Source organism: Halyomorpha halys, unplaced genomic scaffold, assembly GCF_000696795.3.
Source record: "Halyomorpha halys isolate HHAL.00 unplaced genomic scaffold, Hhal_1.1 Scaffold400.1, whole genome shotgun sequence".
NCBI classification, from domain to species: domain Eukaryota; kingdom Metazoa; phylum Arthropoda; class Insecta; order Hemiptera; family Pentatomidae; genus Halyomorpha; species Halyomorpha halys.
In genome coordinates this window covers 598,156-618,460 of record NW_027106113.1, presented here as the reverse complement: position 1 = coordinate 618,460, position 20,305 = coordinate 598,156, and the positions used below count along the sequence as shown (strand labels likewise).

At 30.7% G+C, this 20,305-nt stretch overlaps 1 protein-coding gene across 1 annotated transcript in view; it reads right to left on the bottom strand.

The window, feature by feature from the left end:
* Window positions 1-8,750: 8,750 nt before the first annotated feature.
* The window catches only part of LOC106682295 (uncharacterized), a 37,687-nt gene continuing 26,132 nt past the window's right edge, over window positions 8,751-20,305 (bottom strand). The window contains exons 4-7 of the mRNA XM_014423065.3: window positions 18,280-18,386; window positions 12,938-13,072; window positions 11,728-11,895; window positions 8,751-10,169 (exon numbers count right to left, since the gene is read on the bottom strand). Coding sequence (XP_014278551.1) covers window positions 9,749-10,169; window positions 11,728-11,895; window positions 12,938-13,072; window positions 18,280-18,386 — 831 coding nt within the window. The 3' untranslated portion in view covers window positions 8,751-9,748. The remainder of the gene's footprint in view (window positions 10,170-11,727; window positions 11,896-12,937; window positions 13,073-18,279; window positions 18,387-20,305) is intronic.

Sequence of the window (20,305 nt, the reverse complement as noted above, 5' to 3'; positions counted from 1 at the left end):
ATATATATTCTATTTAGTGTTTGTGGTTCTAAAAATTAAATCAATTTATAAAAATGATTAGGAATCTATTGGTCGATTTGTTTAAAATTAAATCATAAAATAGTAAAATTTAATCAATATAAATGACAGGATTCCTGAACAATAATCTGAGTCGCATCAGATGTCTTTTAGTCATTTCCAGTATAGCTCATATGATTATATATTTTAGCTATTTAATTTTTACTCTATGTATTGAATAATAACATGTTTTTTTATAAAATTTGGTTTTGTTGAAAGTAGATTTCGGAATCCTAGAAAAATATTTAGATTTTTATTTTAAAATTTTATGGAATAACTAAAAAGCCTTGTCACTAGCAGAATAGCTTCTGTTATTCTATTTTAGAGCGAGTAAAATTTGACCGAAATATACCAAAAAATATAAGGATGCTGCAATACAATCAGGAATATTCCAGACCATCTTTGGCACTACCCATCCATCCGAATAGGACGGGTCCATTTTTCTCCTTTAGTTATTTATAAAATTCTTTAATATTTTTATTTATTAATGGTTTAATATTACTGGCAAAAAAATGTTGTTTTTCTTAGTTAAACATACTTAAGGTTACTTAGAGGAACATTTTTTAAAAAAAATACACATTTAAGCCCTTTCAGACTGTTTCAATGAGGATAATACTTATCTGATATGAAAGACCATCAAATTGTATGGAGACTTACCGAGTTTAATCAAAATCGTTCAAGTCTTTGTAAAAAATAAAATCGGAAAAATGGATTCTATAATGTGGCACTTTGTAGTAGGTTTTATCAGATAAGTTAACTTACACCTGTTCTAAATATATAAATAAGTTTCGTTGAAATTCTTGTTTTTGAGCTAGGCTGACCACACACAGACCATTTTGTGAGACATGGTTATGGGGATAAAAGTTGGATTTCTGTAGAAAATTAGAATTCGAAATTTTTCACAATCGTAATACTTTCTTTTACTAAGTATATATTCTACCTGTAAGTTTTAGGTAAGTGAAAGTAAAAAAGAAAAAAAGTTCATACTCAAAGTTAAATAAGTGGGCCCTATTTTCTATGGAGCTCTCCACCCAAGTGACAACTGTCATAAAGGAAGTCCTGTTTTCTAGAAATCTACTAGAGTAGAGTCGTAGAGTTTTCTTTTCAATTTGGTTTTATTTTCCCGAGATGTCTTTTTTACAATACACCGCTTATAAACTCCATTAAACTTCTCTTGTCCTATTTAAATGCTACTCTACGGACCGGTTGGTAAAGTTCCAGCAAGTTCTTAAGTATCCTCGATCCTCGACTTCCTTAGGAGCATTATCAGTTGAAAACATTCCCTCAAGGGCTGGCGTAAATCAAATGTAAAACTGTGGAGATAAAGGTTGGGAGGGGCGAGCTATTGTCCACGGCTCTCCCTCTGTTGGGGATCGCGGGGGTTGTCCCTGAAAAAAAGTTGGGTGTTTTTTTTTTCCTTTGCCATTGTTCACCCCTTTAGAATTATTAAGCGCTCTGTCAATAATTCCAAATATGCGTTCTGGATTTTCAGAAAATTATTTGGAATAATTTACTGTTAGAGTGAAATATAAAGGCACCTTGTGCGAAAATATAAAACTTTTTGGAGAAAAAACAAATTATGAAACATGAATGCTATATTTTTCTTGACTAAATACGAACAATTTTAATGTTTTCATCAAAGTATAATTTTGAAGTATGTGACGATTTGATTTAAATAGTCATACAATCTTCAGAGGTGTTGAAACTAAAACAGATCAGGTATACAATTTTGAGGTCATAGTGCTTCTGCGTTGAGGTTCTAAGGAAGAGTTATTGACGAGTTAGGACAATTAACATGCCTCTATTAATATAATTAGTAGCTAGTCTACGTTCAGTGATGTTGATCACAAACTTCCATGGCTTTGTATTTTTCAATCGCTGTAAATGAAGCTATGTGGCTTCCCACATTGGAACATAATGGTCTTATCTTTGGTCATGACTTTTTTACCCAGATGTTTACCTTTATCATATGAGAGAAAAGTTTAACCAGCAGAAAATTTTGTTGAAAACGACAGTTGTAAAATATAATGTCAAAATTTTGTTCATCTGGTGAAAGCATTAACCTATAGGTATAAGTGACTCCGCACCAACATCGTATGATTTGTTTGGTGCGAAAATGATGAAAATTTGTCTGGAGTAAACGTCATTTGGGGGGAGGGGGTGGTGCATTGAGTACTTGTTGAGGTATATAGTGCAGATGCTTTAAGTGAAAGAAGTTGTGAGTGATTTAAAAGTATAAAAGTGTGAGTTTGACGTAATAGACAAATAACGTAGTAGTTCCAAGTGAAAACGCTCATTCACTTCTTTCGCCGCCGGTTAAACCTACTTTGAAAAACCTAATTTGGAAGTTTTACCCAAGCCATCGTATTCAATAGACATTGCTCCTTCCGATAGTTGCTTCTTACGGGCGATGATAACATGCTCTGTCTGAGCAGCGTTTCACATCGTATGAAGTTACAAAAAATGAGGTCGATTCGTAGCCTGAGTTGATTAGTGACTAGGGATTGAAAACCCTTTGAATAAAACGTAGTATACATTTTTTCTCAATTAATTCCTAATTTTTTTTTAATAGAAAATGGAGGGAACTTATTTGATCAGCTAATAATTTCAATCGTCATACTTTATGTACTGAATAGAAAGGCGAACTGTGTTGGTTGGTACGAGCTTCATTCTAGCTTAATTTCCCTATCCTTTTTATTCAATCGTAATATTTTGATAATATTACCTTATGAATATAATATTATAACAGTATAACCAATCATAATATTTTTTTATCAATGAATATATTCCATATGTTCCCTATAAATATCTTTTTTCATAATCTTCATTCCAATCCCCATTATTTTGGTTTCAGTTACTTCAGAAAAATAATTAAAATTAGTGAAATGCGTCAAGAGTGCTAAAAAAAATTGGTGTAACCACTTTAAGTTTACAATGCCACGAAGACAAATATGTTAAGATCTATGTTATTTCTAGTGTGCAAAAAACAGAGTAGTTCAAATTATTTTTTATATAAGATATAACTTGTGAATTGGGAGCGCGGTAGCCACGGGGTAAAGCGCGTGACTACTAAATCTAAGAACCTGAGTTCGAACCCGGCTGGGTAGAAAATTGTTTTCTGTTACACTGTAGTTGTGACCCAACTCCTATGGGTTCACCTGGAGTCCACCCAGCCTCTTAAATTGGGTACCCTTAATTGGGTAAAAATTTGGCGGTCGAGCGTGATTCTGACCAAATCACCTCCTTGTACAACCGTTGGTCTAGTAACAGTACTTCCTTACAAAGTACTGAACCCCTAACCCTTCATGGGTTGTAGCGGTACAGATTTAAATTTTTAAAATAACTTGTGAATTTTCAAATGATAAACCAAGTAGCAAAATTGATTTTAAAATATGTAGAATTAACAATAACAGACAAAATTAAAATTATTTCTGCTCGATTTCAATATTGATTCAAAGATTACTATTTCATTTCTTTTTTCATTCTATTTATAATTTTTCATTAATGTAAAAATAAATGGGAATATTAGTTAAATAATAATCATAACAACCTGCCAAAGAAATGGATGTGTTTCTTAATTTTTATATGAAAGGATTGGAAGTTTCGATTCAGTTCTTCTAAATAAAATTTAAAACATTTCTATTGTATCCTAAACCCTACCATCCCAAATCATGGAAGAATGGTGCCAAAACTGGAGGATTAAAATAAATTCCAATAAATCCCATCAACTTACATTTACTCTTTGTAGTAAACCCATTACCTCCTGCCCCACTGTATCCTTTAATAATACCCCACTTATTCCTGTGTAACAGATCCGTTACATAGGACTAGATCTGGACAAACGATTGACATGTAATCCTCATACATGACTGAAAAGACAGGAAACTGCTCGTCGATTCTGATTATTACAACATTTACTAGACAAACAGTCTAAACTTCCAATCCACTACAAAAGACTGATCGACATGACTATTATAAGACCTGTCTGGACATACGAAGTTGAACTTTGGCGCTCTACTAAACCATCGAATTCCTCCCGAATCCAATCCTTACAGTCAAAATCCCTCGTAAGATCCTTAATACTCCTTACTTTGTCACAAATCAAGGACCTCAATGTTCTATATGTTACCGATTTGGCCAGAACCAGATACCAATCCTTCCGTGATAAACTTACCAACCATCCAAACCCACTTGTTTCTAACCTGGCTTTTCCTTTATTACCTAATATTCCTCCTAGGCGTCTGAAAAGAAGATGGCCTCGAGATATTCTCCTCTAGACATGTTATTGGAGTTCTATCAATGGGTAGGATGCCGTCCGCAGGCATCCCAGAGGTTGTCTTCTTCTTAGACGAAGATTGCAGTTGGCAAGTCCAATAATTGTCTTTGTAATACAGGTAGTTTTCATCCTACTCTGTTTCGGCGTGTCGGGAAGTCGTCCTCTATGAGGGCGTAGAGTCTGGTTTATGATAATTAATATTATTTATTCTAGAAAAATTCTAAACAGTTGATAAATAATAAAATTAAATAAACGCGAATGTCAGGCTTTACCCCAATTTAGAATATGCTGGTGATTAGGTTGTTAGGGGTCGACTATATGTTAATAATTTTGTTTTTATACAATAATGTTCCGAAAGTATTTTTGGCTAATTAAATTATATTATTAATATAATATTACATAGTAATAGAATAATCGGCTGTAATAATATTGTACATTCACTGTTTTATAACGTTATTTTTTATTTTATTAGGTAAACTTAAACATTATTTAAGAAAAAGTGCAGTTTATGATTCAATGATTACAGAAAATATATAGTTGTATGCGAAACAAAGAACATTATTAATAAATTGAAATAAGAGTCATGTATTATTTAACCTAATAACAATCATTGATAATTGTTACATGGTACGTCCATGATCCAATTTTAAAATTAGGATACACATAATACAATCATTAACATAAAATACAAGTTCTAAAATTAAATTTTCTTCAAAAGCGTCATAAGTGATTCCCTATTTGATAGTATGTGTAGTAATGGCAACTATCAGCTTGTTTAAAGAGTTTAAATAAATCAAAATTGTATCCTTGTATAGTCTCAACACTTTTTATTACATCAATAGCCCAGCGTTTCGGCCATCTTCAAGGACAATCTTCAATATAAATTCTCACCTCACATCAAAATTTAAAAATTGTTTTGCAGGCTATTCTGCCGAGGTCATTAATTATAAGTCAAACACACCCTATTTTTTAAAAATTCATAAATATTTAAAACTTTTAATTTTCAATTTATCCACACTATCACTACCATATAAACGAAAAAAATAAAAATAAAATATATTTATGGCGTATTTTAGTATTATACACAAATAAATGATGGACCCAAAATAATTAATAATGGCCATAAAATATCTCTAATATTTTTTATATGACCTCCATATTAAACAGTATTTTGTTTTGTTTAAAATAAGTTTCTGTATAATTTGATGTTGCATTCCGTATGATTTATTTATCATTATTATTTTTAGAAATTATTCCCTATTAAAACTCACACTTAATAGTTTGATTGAAATCAGTAACTCAGTTTGGGGAGAATTCAGTAACTCAATTACCTTGAACCAGCAAATATATACTAACTTTGAGTAGTTAAGTATTCTTATTGCAACTGCTAACTAATAGTTTGGGTTTAGCGACTACCTTCTTGAACTAGAGGTTCCTAATTCAATTTTTACTACTACCAACTACTGGTTGGTGGATATAGTTGGCTATCGTTAACTTCTTGGCAACCAGATCAGAAGTTGCATGAATAAAATTTTGCTTAAAATGCAGTTGTATTCGAGATTATTACTTGCTAATTAAAGCTGAAATACCACTGAGCAGCATTGTTCCTTTATGTAGGCACATATTTAGCATGCTAGTGATGATTTGTCTTTCAAAATTATTATTATCAGTAGGACTATAAATAAAAATATAATCATCAAGGTAATTTTAAAATGGTGGAGGAAGAGAAGTTGAAACTTAAAACCCGAGTTGTTTTACTGGTAAAAATTCTAGTAATATATTCATGTTTTTATTTATTCAGCCTTACTCAACTCTGTGGGCAAATACAGCTTTTGCAGCATTTTTATTATCAAGAAGTTGTATATTTAAAATGTTTTAAGCTGGTTGTTTTATTTCATTTGTTATCTTATCGTCACCCCTCTTCTGTACTTCCTCAGCCTCTTGGCTTCCAGGTGCTAGTCCTCTTTACCCTAGGTTAAAGTTAACTTTTACACCCCTATACAAAACTTTTCTGATACGGGTAGTTGAGTCCAGTTGGACGTTGAAGGGAATATACCTTCATTAGTTTAGGCCTTTGTACCACAAACGCGGTACAAACAACAATTGTGTGCTCAGCAGTCTCCACACCATAGCCAGAGCATAGGGGGTCGAAGTCCATTCCATGGCTCGAAAGTTCCGATGCTTCGTTAGAAATTAGATATCCAGTAGTCCGTGAGGACCCATTGATTCTAACCGTGACCGGAGGGTGGTAAAGTACTAGTTTGATCCATCCACTGCCGGTTTCAATCGTGTCATCCTGGACAATGGTTTTACATTTTCTGAGGTCCTCCCCAATTCTTTCCCGGAGATTTTCTGGCAGACTTGGTGTTCCTTCATTCTTCCTGCTCACTACCTGCACCGCCTCACGGGACAAACTTCACTAGCCTCACCAGCCTCACTAGTCAAGAGCTCTGCGCTAAATCATCGCCAACCTGCTTTTCTGCCATAACGTTCGTCGAAACCGGCGAATAATTGAAATTTTGAACCCTGACTTGTATTACGAATAACTAAAGTTTCTAATTCGCTTCATGGATATTCCTATTGAGTAATAGTCCAAAATGAATTGAAAATAACATTGCAACAATAATTCTGGGATGATTAAAACAGTAATATTGTTATATATACATGCTAGTTGATTTAAAAACTATGATCACCATCTATCGTTGAGTGAGTACCAATATCTATCACACCAAGAAGGCTCGTCCATAAGTCGTGGATGTTTTATGTTTACGCAAAGACAAAAAGATATAGTTCTGTTCGAAGATTCCATGCATAAAAGGTTGTTCAATATTGATAGAAGTGACAACCTACTTTTCTCATTTTATCCATAGGCAAGTCTTTCTAATAATTCTGATTTCGAGACTAGGTGATCCAATATTTAAAATTATGGATTAACTAATTTCACAATAAAATGAAAACTTAATATATTTATTTTTTTGTTCTATTTTATATATTAATTTCATCATTGTAACCTTAGATATATTATTAATAATTACATTATTTTACTCAAGAAATAAAAAATCTAACCGCTTAGTTTTACCATTTCAGATAATAATAGTACATATGTAGATTAATTTAGTAATTGAGATAAATTCCAATGAATAAGGAGATTTATATAAGCACTCAAGTATTTAGAGTTACTTTGAGCTTTTAGAATTTAAATAAAGTTTTGATAACTTATTAGCATGACTATCCAATAAAACTTCTCTTTAAGAAACATTTGACGAAACCCTGTTTACGTACAAGAGTTGTATTGCCCAGATGAATGGTCAAGCGTTGAGAAATAACGGAAAAGGAAACTAAGGGAATACTCCCTATCTATATCCTCATAAATCTAAATTCTCTTTCTCCATTTCACTCGTATTCAGTTCTGGCACAATCCTTATAGTTAGTGATATAACAGCAATGCAGTTAGTGGTATACCAGCAATGTAGTTAGTGGTATAACAGCAATGTAGTTAGTGGTATAACAGCAATGTAGAAGAGACTGTAATGGACAATTGTATGTTGTTTTTATAATTATTGATCAGAAATTATAATCTCTACAATGTAGTTTTTTATTAATTAGTTGAATTAGTTACCTAAAAAATGTTTTTGTTTGTTTTGTTTTTTACCGTAAGGCATGACTATTCAAGGAAGTTGCGAAACGGCGCCTCAATCCAGTTATCTTATCTACTGATCCTCAAAACTATATTTTGGCAACGTTTGGAGGTTTTGTTGTTCTCCTATTCCCATAGCTGTATATTGAAATATTTTTTTTTTTTTAAAGTAAGGATTGTCTGTACTGATTGTTATACACTAAAATGAATGGAGTACAAATTATTAACTGAATCATTCCTTACAATTATTTTATAAGCGGTACGCGCCAGTTTACCAACCCACAGGTTGTCAGATCGAATCCCGGCCCCACCCGGGCTTTTTTCAAGTACAAAATAATGCAAAATTCACTCACAACCTCCCCCGGGCATTTGTGGGGCCCGTTAGCCAATAGGTGCCACTCACAAAAAAATAGGCGTGGGAGTGACGAACCCACCCTTCAGAAAAACTACGTCAAGAAACGCTAGATGTATTAGGAAATAGGCCTCTATGGTCTGTTGCCCATATAATAATAATTCCTCAGGGGTAAAGTGATGTCCTTTAAGCGAAAATTCCAGTACACCTAAAACTTCTCAACATTTGTATTCTCAATAAAAATTGTATATATGTATGTTTTTCTGAGTAAAAAGTATACCCAGAGATGATAGTAAAAGAAAAAAAAATAATAGTATGCATAGAAAAAAAATCGAAGTAGATTAATTTTTGTCCACACTATAGAAAATTTTGAACTTCAGACTTATACTACTCTATCCACCTATTCTAAGTTTATTAGGAAAAATAAATAAAAGTGTAATACTTTATTCGTAAAATGTAGCAGCGCAAATATATTTGCGCCACTATAAAACAAAACAGATTATTAACAACAATAACATACATTAATATTAATAACATTATAAATAGTAACATATAATTACATTAGTGACATATTCACAAGATAAATTTGTGCATACAATTAAAATACTTATGGTAGGTGAATAGAAAAATCTCTATATATCCCTGATCTGAAGAATAAAGATTCACCTAAAGTTTTAAAAAATCTGAAATGTTGGTTTTATGCGATTAAGATCCTTATTTTATGTTTAAATACAATTGATTCATAACAAAAAATAAATAAACTTTTACTTTTGTACATAGGGTTAATAAAAAAAAAATGAGTTAGCTAATATTTATTTTGTGTTGGAAACTAGTAATTTCATCGTGCTAGAGATAGTCAATGACATTACTTAATAAAAGTGAGAAACTATTTTATTTGCTCATTTCTTTACAGCCGTCTCATAATTTTGCTCAGTACATCAATAGTAAAAGTTTATAAAATATCTTTGAATGTATATCTTTGAATATAAATTTAATTTTAGTTCAGATGATACTAAAACGATTTTTCTATGGTTAAGGACTTGACAAGGTTATTTTTTTTAGAGTCAATTTTCAAAACAAAAGTGTGAAGAATTTTTTTTTTTCTTTTCTGAATTATCTATGTTTTTGATTCAATCCAAAATGTTAAACTTCTATAGTTCGTGCCTAAGATGTATTGTAGATCATAAACCTAATTTGGATATTGTAGTTCTTACTTAGTGAGGTATAGTGCCTTTAAATGCAAGTTTTATACAATGTAATAAGTTAGAATTTCTATTGTTATACTTCCTTCCTCTTACTATTTTATGGCCTTTAGCATTAGGTAAAAGTGAAATGCTACCTAAGTTTCATAGTACCTATGTATTACTTTTAATAGGCACTTATCTATCATAATTCTTACAACTATTCTTTTAAAAGAAAATTAAGTCTACAACTGGAGGATTCCCCTTTCCTCAAAATCTTTCAGGACTATCTTCATGATGTTTCTGTACGCCTCCGTGTCCGTTGATATCAAGCCTGTCGGCACATCCTCGGGATTCTCCTCACTCAGTTTCAACATTTCTTCCATGTCAGGAACATCCTCTTTTTTGAGTAGCATCAACGGGAGCAACGAAACGGCTGTTACCAAACCGTACAATGCAGCCTTCTGAAGACCGTTATGTATGTCCTCCATGGTTGGTATTTCGCCCTCGTATTCAAAGCTCCGGAGGCTAGTGGTCAGAGATTCGTAGTAGATCTGTAATAGCTCATTTTTCTTAAGTCGCACGTCGTAGCTAGGGCTGGTGTTGAGAAAATATTGCAGGTCATAACCCGGGCTGTTGTAGAAGGACATCTGGAAGTCTATAAACCTGAAACAAAAGTCAAATCAAGAACTAAAACAGTATTTTCTTCTTTTAAATCTTAAATATAACACAACTTGCGCTTGAAACAAAACTCAAATATTGCTAGCTGGAATCACAAAAAAATTAAATTGTAATGAAGCTACTATTTTATTATGAGGAATAACGATATGTAAATATCTTTATTAAATTAAGTTTGTATATATGCTGTTTAGCAGTTTAAGATATTCCACGAAGAGAAAATATATTGGAGTTGAAATTTTAATAATTAAAGCAATCAAATAGTTATACACATGTAGTCATTTCTTTGAAATTGCAATCTTAATCATTAGTTTCAATGACTATTTAGTGCTCAAATAATTGTATTTAATTGCATGTTATTTCTAGAACAGAAGTGCGAACTTTTTTTGTCAAACCAATTTCCCATTATCTCTTTAATTAAACATCTTTATTCTAAGTAAAATAACCTTTGAAAACTAAGGATAAAATAGGAATGAAGCTGGCAATAACGCGTAAACCATTGATCATGGAAATGGCTTCTAGGATTGAATTCAGCAGCGAAATAGCATTATAGATTTGAAATATTATAATATAACTTATTCTTAATATTTGCTGGTGTTCCTCAAGGTAGTACCCTCGATCCCATCCTCTGCACCGTCTATACAGCTGACATCCCAAACAATTCTAGCACTATCCTTACCACTTATGCTGATGACACATGTGTGTTCGCAGTTAATAATAACCCTTTAATGGCATCCCAATCTTCCCAATCCCATATCACAGCCATCGAAGAACGAGTGTGTCGTAATTGGAGGATTAGAATAAATCCCAATAAATCCTATCAAACAAACTTTTAACAATGTTGATCTTACCCCTGTCGAAAAAATCCGTTACTTTGGATTACATCTGGACAAACGACTAATCTGAAACCCTCGCTAAAAAGACAGGAAACTGCATGTCGATTTCGACTATAACAGCACTTACTAGAAAAACGGTCTAAACTTCCAATTCATTACAAAAGACTAATCTACATGACTTTAACAAGGCCAATCTGGACAGACTCAACTCCATAAGCTTTGGGGCTCCACTAATTCTTCGAATTCCTCTCCTATACAATCCTCAAATTCCAAAATCCTTAATGCTCCTTACTTTTTTTTCAAATAAAATCATACATAATGATTGGTAACTTTAATGTTACATATGTAACCGATCTAGCCCGAACCAAGTCTCACTCCTTCCATTATAAACTCCCTAACCATCCAAACCCACTTGTTTCTATTCTTGCTTCCTCTTCAATTTCTGACAATCCTCCGCGCCTGAAAAGAAGATGACCACGAGACCTGCTAATGTAAAACTTCATTAGAGTGTTACCAATGGGTAGTTTCTCTACACGCATGTATTACTCCATAATAACTTATATCATATTCAGTAAATGTATAATTATGTACATTTGTAAATTCCAATAAAGGTAATAAAACAAAAAAATATCTTAATATTTAGATGTAAATGTTAAGTAAAAATGTAGTGATTATTTACTAAAGTTAGTTACTAATATTTATATAATTACCTGAGTGACACAGGGTTGTTTTCTGCATCGTATTTGAAAAGAACGTTGTTTACCCAGCAGTCACCGTGGTTGAGAACATTAAATTTTTCGTGTTCAATTGTGAAATTTTTATGCAGATCTTTAATCAAGGTTTCGTTCAGTTTCCTTAAAGCTTTGGCGTAAACTTTCCTGTGAAAAATTACAAGTATTCCTTAGTCAGTATTTTATGATAAAAAAAAAACTATCAATAAAAAAGAGAGGTTATATAAATCAGCCTAAAAAAAGGAATATTAGTCAAATTATATTTTATATTAAGTTATCACTGGGGTTGTACAATTCGTCAACATATTTATTTCTATTATTATTTTTTTTTTTTTTTGGCTTTTGACTTTGAATTACATCTTATAGTTTGCTTCATTAAAAATATAAAGCAGTATTTCTATAAATTAAGAAAGGTTTACGTATACACATGCTGTTGGATATATAAAATAAATTTTCAACTACTAGTACGGTTTAACGAAAACTAAATATTACAGAATATATATGAGATTAATGGAATATGGTCCGGGTGCGGTAAAAAAAAAACTCAAATAGTAGATAATTATACTATTTTATTGAGCCAACGTTTCGCCCCACGTTGCAGGGCTTCGTCAGGGCTAAAAAAGATACAAACACTATAGTTACAAAAAGGAAAAAAAGAAAAAAACATAAGTGTAAAATAACAGGGGTATAAAATGAAAAGTAAGATATAATATGAAAAATTAAAGGTTGTAAACAGTAAATGAAAAGGGTAATAATAACAGATAGATAAGAGAAGAAATATTAAAGAAAGTACAAATAAAGAGATGAAAAAAGAAAAAAAAATACAAATCAAATGATGAGACAGAATGCATACCTGTTTTGACGGCAGTCAAAAACAAAGTGACGGTTTGTATTGGGACGAGTGGAGATGGCAGTTATGCCACAATAACGAAAATAATTTGTAAAGTAAACATAGTAAAAAAGTATTTAAATTAAGAGATATATAAATATATGAGATTATATTTCGTAATAAATTTTTTGAAAATTGTATGCTTAAGGTCTTTAGGAATATGAAGAAAATTTATGGTCTTGAAGAAGTTTTAATAGAAACCAGAAATTAATTTTAGCTATAGTTATTTTTTAAGGGGTTATCACTATAGTTAAGTTAGCAATGGAATATCAAAGTGAAAAATTATGGTGAATTTCTTACCATTCGTCTTCCCATTTAGTTTCTAATGATTTAGTAAGATCTTCGAAGGCCATGGTGTAAAATTTTCCCATCATTTCTATGTTCCTTTCTAAAAAGTGTCTTTCAAAGTCCGAAATAATCAGATTTCCTCTTTCCCTGTAAATCAAATAAAATTGTCAGAGCGTTTTATAGTGTAGCATGAATCATAAATATTACATTCCTATAAAATTAGGTTTCGATTTCAGACTGCAGATTAGTTATAATTAAATCTATAATTAAATGTTGGTTATAGCATTTGAACATGTGGATATGATCAGATATACTTCACTAACTTGGGATTGGACTTTGTTGCATAATGTAAATTACGGTTTGACAACTGCTACAGGCAACAATGATTGTATAATTTTATTACAATTCACGTTACTAATAACTTAGAATTACACTTATGTTTAATATGGGAAGTCAGGAATACAACACGAATATCTGGACCGATATTAGCGAATTTCATAGAACTAAAGGTAAACATCAAATCCTTCCTTGCTAATCGCCGATTTCACAGAAGGCTGACTGTACAAATAGCCCCTGGGCTCAGGGAACTAGAGCAGATCCATTTCAAACGGTCCAAGTATCCAGATTATTTTGTCTGCAATCCAGTACTCACCTTGTATATTGAGCGATTCACGGTTGCATAAGTTGCGATTTATGACATGAGATATGTCCTAGATATATATAAAAGCCGTGTCTACTATTTTAAATTTTATTTTTACGCTTCGTGTGTAAGGGAAACTATGTTGATTAGTGTTAGGTATCTACACAGACCACCTTCTATTGTCTGATAAAATATACTCACTATGTATGAATATATGAATTTTTTTTCTAATATTCATGAATACGTGAAAATATTTATGAAGGGCCAATATAATAAATATCATTTGAAGAATTTATTCACTTTTTATTTTCAATATTTATTCATTATATTAATTATTCACTTCAGTGAATAACAGCCTAATGAATGTATATAAATAGAAAACTATACTGAACATTCTAGAGCATTAAACATAATAAATTAATCTAATTGAAGTTTCATAAATATTTATGAATAAAGGGACATTCATGAGCAAAAATGTATAAATTGACATTTAAAAAAATAAGATAAAGATATTTAATATAAACAAAATAATAAGCGAACGGTTCTTTAAACTAAGTCTTCGGGTCCATGACGGAATAAAATTTTTGGAAACCAGAGGTAGTTGTTAGTTATTTAACACCAATTTTTTATTACTTCAATGAAAACAACTTATAATTACTAGTCAAACATGCTGAGTCTGCCAAGTACAGGTAGGGGGAATAAAAAATGGTGGCTGTTTCAAAACGTTAAAAAAAATAATTTTTTATGCGAAACTCTTTATCTACCAATATTAGAAAACCTAAGAGAACATTATTTAAAGTAGAGTAAATTTTCTGAAATATTAGCTCTAATAAAACTATTTAGGTTCAATGGTTCTCGAGATATAGCCTTTTCAAAAGCAACATTTTATAAAAATGTACTGAAAAATTAGTGGATTTATTTTAAGAAATCTTTTCCTCTCACAAAATATGCGACGTATAGATGTCTATAAGCACTAAAATCAAAGCTAGTTGAAAGTACTATTCATTAGTTTATGACATTTATCTTCATTTTAATAATGGTTTTCATTTTTGCTAAAATAAATTGAGTTGTAGTTGTCTATAAAAAAATCTTTATCTCGAAAACAATTGAATGTAAATAGCTGTATTAGGTCTCATATTTTAGAAAATTTACTCTACTTTCAATAAGGTTTTTTATTGTTATTAATGGATCTGGAGATATAGAGCTCCGAATAAAACATTAATTTTTGTTAACGTTTTGAAACAGTCGCCATTTTTTATTCCCTCTACATATACTTTGGCAGACTCATCAATTTTGACTAGTAATTATACATAGTTTTAATTAAAATAATCAAAAATTGGGATGAAATAACTGCCTTTTTTCTTCTCTTGGGCTCTGGGGACCAGTAGTGAGTAAACGTTGTAAATGTTGTCGGTCACAATTCACCTTAATACAGTTTTTTAATTACTACAGTTTTATTGATCCAAAATAAGTGCTTAGGTCCTGACTAGCTAAAACTAAATATTAAATATAAAACACAATTAAACGCTTTTTGATATTGAATTATGACGAGTCAGATCTCTTTTAACTTTGAAGTATATTCTATGAATCTATTTTGGATAATTTTTTAATCAAATATTGTATCTTTTTTAATTTATGTTATAATAATGATAAAATAAGATTCATGCAGTTATTTTATTCGTACTCAAGATCTTCCAAGCTTTATACAATTGCAGTTTAGTAGTAGAAATATTTCCAATATTCTTTTCATCAGCAGAAACGGAACGCCTTCAATTTCGATAGATGTTTTCCGCGCAACTCGAGCACTCCCTGAATTGTGTTAGATTTTGTTGAAGAAAGCACTGCTGTTTCCTAAGGCTTTTTTATAATTTTTTTAATTTCCAATTCATATATAATTTATATATATTTTTACTTTATGAAATAAATTACACTTTATTTCACAAATAAATACTGCAATATATATCATTAGCACTTTTAACTCCATCTAGTTATTTGGAACCTACCTGCTTTAATTTTAATTGACCGAAGTAATTAAAACATCAAAAAATGAAGCCGTGCTTACTTGTTTACAAGTCCAGCTCAGAGAATTTTCCTGTTTATGTTTTTTTGAAACACATTTTTTCGAATTTCAAGTTTGTGAACTTTATTTTTTCCGAAAATATAAAAAGAATTAAAAAAAAAAAAACCTCTAAAAATTAATATTGTTTTTAATTTTCTTTTCATAGCACGAAAATCTTGCATTTTTATAGTAACATCAACCTGTACTAAAATAAGAAATAGTGAATCCTTCACGTTCCATACACAATATCTTTTTTAGTCCGGGGTATCGTTTAGTAACAACCGCTCTAGGAAAAATCAAATAAGGAACAAAAAGGGATCTGGATGGAAGTTTTTGGAGAAGTATTAAAATGAGCTCATTGGTTTTTATGATTACATTTTTGCACTATTTTACTTCATTTTTTTTTTTTTTTTTGAAATTATATAGAAAGGAAAAAATAAATATCTTATCGCGAAACTGAAAGACCTCTTCATTTTTAATTTTCTCATTATATAATATAAAACTTATTTATCAATAGTTATATTTCTAATGAATTTTTGCTTGGGAGCGCTGTTTGTAAGGGAGAACGCCGCAAAATTACGAACTGGAATATAGAGTCAAATAGGGACTGGAAAGAGGCTTCAAAAAGCTTTAGAATAATTCTGAAAATGGTCTATTTATGATTTTTGTTTAAGTGATAACAAATTTAAACTTTGCAATTTCAATTTTTTCTACTGAGACCTCTTCTCTTTATGGTCCCAATGTCACTGAATTACTTCTGTCCCATAGATTCTATGGTGTTTACTTCCAAAACGAAGCAGATAAACAAAAATAAATACACTAGAGCTTTTTTATTGAAATTTACGACTGTACATAATTATACAGTTAGTACATGATGCAATTTATTACAAGCATGTAGAGAAACTACCCATTGATAGCACTCTAAAGACGTTTTTACATTAGGAGGTCTCTTGGACATCTTCTTTTCAGGCACCTCGGAGGATTGTCAGGAATGGAAGAGGAAGCAAGGTTAGAAACTAGTGGGTTTAGGTGGCTAAGGAGTTTATAATGGAAGGAAAGATATCAGGTTCGGGCTAGTTTGGTTGAGTATGGAACATTAAGATCTTTATGAATGATTTTATTTGTGACAAAGTAAGGATTTTGGATTGTAGAATCCAAGAGGAATTCGAAGGTTTAGTAGAGCCCCAAAGCTCAACATCGTATATCCAGATTGGCCTTATTACAGTCATGTAGATCAGTCTTTTGTAATGAATTAGAAGTTTAAACCGTTTGTCCAGTAAGTGCTGTAATAGTCAAAATAGACGAGCTGTTTCCTGTCTTTTTAGTCTTGTGTGAGGATTCCAAGTTAGTCGTTTGTCCAGACGTAGTTCAAGGTAGCGGATCTGTTCGACAGGGGTAAGGGCAACATTATTAAAGGATACTGTAGGGCAGGATTCTGTTAGGCAGTTATAATTTAAGTGTTTAATTTTGCGAAGAAAGTTATTTTAGGAAGTATCTCCATTTTTAGCTTAAACATTTCTGAATACTATAACTCAAAATTAAACATTACAGTTAAACTGATCCATATAGGTAATGAGAATCTCATTTAAGGAGTCCAGCCATTTTCCAATGTAACAAAAAAAAATACTTTTAGATATTACCAAAATTCGAGTTGGCCATTCTGTTAACCGAAAGGGGTTCCCCTATATGCCATAGGCCTGTGGCTTCCGCATAACTGGCATATTATGCAAAATGTCCAAGCTACATGTAAGGCACAGTGGAATTTCATTTTATCCTTTTTTTTTCTTTTATCTTACTGGTTAGATGACTCCTTCAATGAACTGCCTCATTTACTTATCATAACCAGAAGGATATTGTAAAAAATACAAGTAGTTATAATAACAAATAGAACTATTATCCTAAGATTTATATTTAAACAAAAACTTAAGGATGAGTTTTATTTTAGTCAAAAATAATGATTAACATGTCACACAGGTTAAAATAAATTTGTTTATAAGAGGTTTTTATTTAAAGGATGTGAATAAAATACTGTAAGTACCTCTATTATGCCATTGTAAGGTTTTAAAGTAAGTCTTATTGTATTTTTAAAAATTATCACAGGTTTTTCCATACTGAGTAAAGTAATGCAGCTCGAAGATCATTTTTTAATTCAGAGATTTTCAATATGATTTTCTCTATGATACCTTTCTGTTATATAAAAATGTTTTTAGTGATCCCCATGTAATATTTTATTTTCCTTTTTTTTTTTTTTTCGTATTATTAAGAATTATAACATTAGTTCATGCATATATAATACATGAAAGGTATTATATAGAATTTACTGTATATTTTATTTTCCATATGAGTTGGAATAATAAAAATTCCTGTATATGAATTAAAATGATGGAATAAAGACTTGAAATTTATTTTATGCCTACTTACGCTATAAAAAAAATAATACAATCTGAACTACAGGATATATGTAAATTACAGTTATACAATTTGAGAAACGAGTAGTCAAATTAAATGAAACATTGCTTAATTTGTAAAATAGGGACTGGAATTACCCCTCAAGTATTAATAAAATAAAACCTGGATTACAATAATATTTTTTTTTAATTATTAGTTTTGAAACAATATATATAAAATAAATAAATAAATAAACATGGCACAGACCTGTGGATTGCAGTCAAAGCATGGAATTTGCCCAAAGCTCTCATTGCAATAGAGCAGTGCTTCAAATCCAGACCTTCTTTCCTTTGCCCCATCTTGTAGCCTAACACCTAAGGTTAATTAAGATAAAGATGGTCATTATGAATTAATCCAATAAAGTTTTTTATAATAAATAATAATGTTATTTTTTATATCATATTACTTTATATCAAATTATTTATATTATATTACTACTTTACTTTCTTGTTACTGTTGGCACAATGTTCCTAAATATAACTGGCAGAAAAAAAAATATGGATTTTGACAAAACATTTATAAATTCTGGAAGAAATTGAGGAAAGTTATAAGTGACATGGATCAATTAATCCATGTCACTGATTGAGTAATATAGATATTAAAAATGCTTGAAGGTAGATAATCAATAACAAAAAAGCACACTCGTGGAAGATAGAGGGCACAAGAAGACGATATAGACCAAATTAAACTTAGGACAATGAAATGGAAGAATCATGGTACATGGCCTAAGAGAAGAATGGATCTTGGACAGGGTGATCTGGAAGGAGGCCTTGTAAAATTTAATTTAAGAAAACTGCTTGAGTGGAAGAACTTAAATAAATAAAATATTGACTTTAAAACATTGAAATGATTGTATATCAATTATTGTATAGTAGTAACCGATGATTTATGTTTTAATTGTTATTTCTAGACCAAATCAAAACCATAATAATTCCTAGTATCACTGACAAATGTAAATTAACTGAATGTATGAGTCGGGCTTCGATGTAGTTCAATTTATGAATATTCAGCCTTCCAGTGCATTGCTCGCACTGGTGCTTGTTTTTTTTTTTATTTCAACATAACTTTACGAGAAACTAAGATTGAAAATCAGATAAATTATCAGCTTTTTTTATGTTTATGAATATAATTAACAAATAATAGTATATTATTTTTTATTGTAATATAAATTATTGAAATATCAAGGTCCAACTGAATGAAATAACAAAAATATTGATTAAATCACATTTATATGATTAAAACGGAATGCAGGATGTAGGAATAGGCATTTACTAAGTTGATGAAGACGATGCAGTCTACCAGTGATTTCAATTCATGATATCAGTAAAAATTTTTAGATATTACTTGCTTAATGATCTTTATAAAATAGAACCAAAATTAAAGATAAAATACTATATTTGCCTTGAAAAATCTACTGGACAAGGTCTGATGACATAATTGTCCTAGTGTCTGTTTTCTGCTTAAGATAAGGCAACTAGACATGAATACTTAATAAATAAAACTAGATTCAAGGCTATGTATAAGGAAAACTTATCAAATTCAAGAGAGATCGTGCTCTGCGTTAATTTGTATATGAAGACTTCTTTCATGAAACTTCCCTCAGGCACAAATTGCAACTGTCTTCCTCTTCTATTTTTTAAATGTTAACATGCCAGTGCTTAAATAAAAACAAATCATATCTATTGTCCAAAAAATAAGTCTTAAGAACAAAGGATTGACATAGAGAGATAATATTGATATGACGTGGAGTGAATACTACTACACAGTAGATTATTAAAATTCAACTTTTTTTTTTTGTTAAGGAAACTAAAAACCTGAACTTATTATATGAAGCCAAATTAAAGACTGGAATTTCCTCCTGTGGATCAATAAATCTATTTTTGAAAAAGATTCACATGCGGTTGGGCTACGGAAGTTATCTAGTTTTTTATTGAGTTTAGGTGTTTTATTTAATTAATTAAAATATCATATGTTTGATATACATAGACATGGGGAGGTTATAAATACAATTAATCTGTAATTTAATGTTGTTCTTAATAAAATGTTTATATATCTCACAGTGATTTAATAAAACACAGTTTGTTAGTTTAATAATAAACAAAACTATTTACATGTTAATTGCGAATTTAGTCTGTCTTTTGAGTAATATAGATGTTTGTAGAAATTCGATTTTACGATGCTACAACTATGAGTAAAAGCGAACAGCAAATATTAACAATTTAAAGTATTTTTT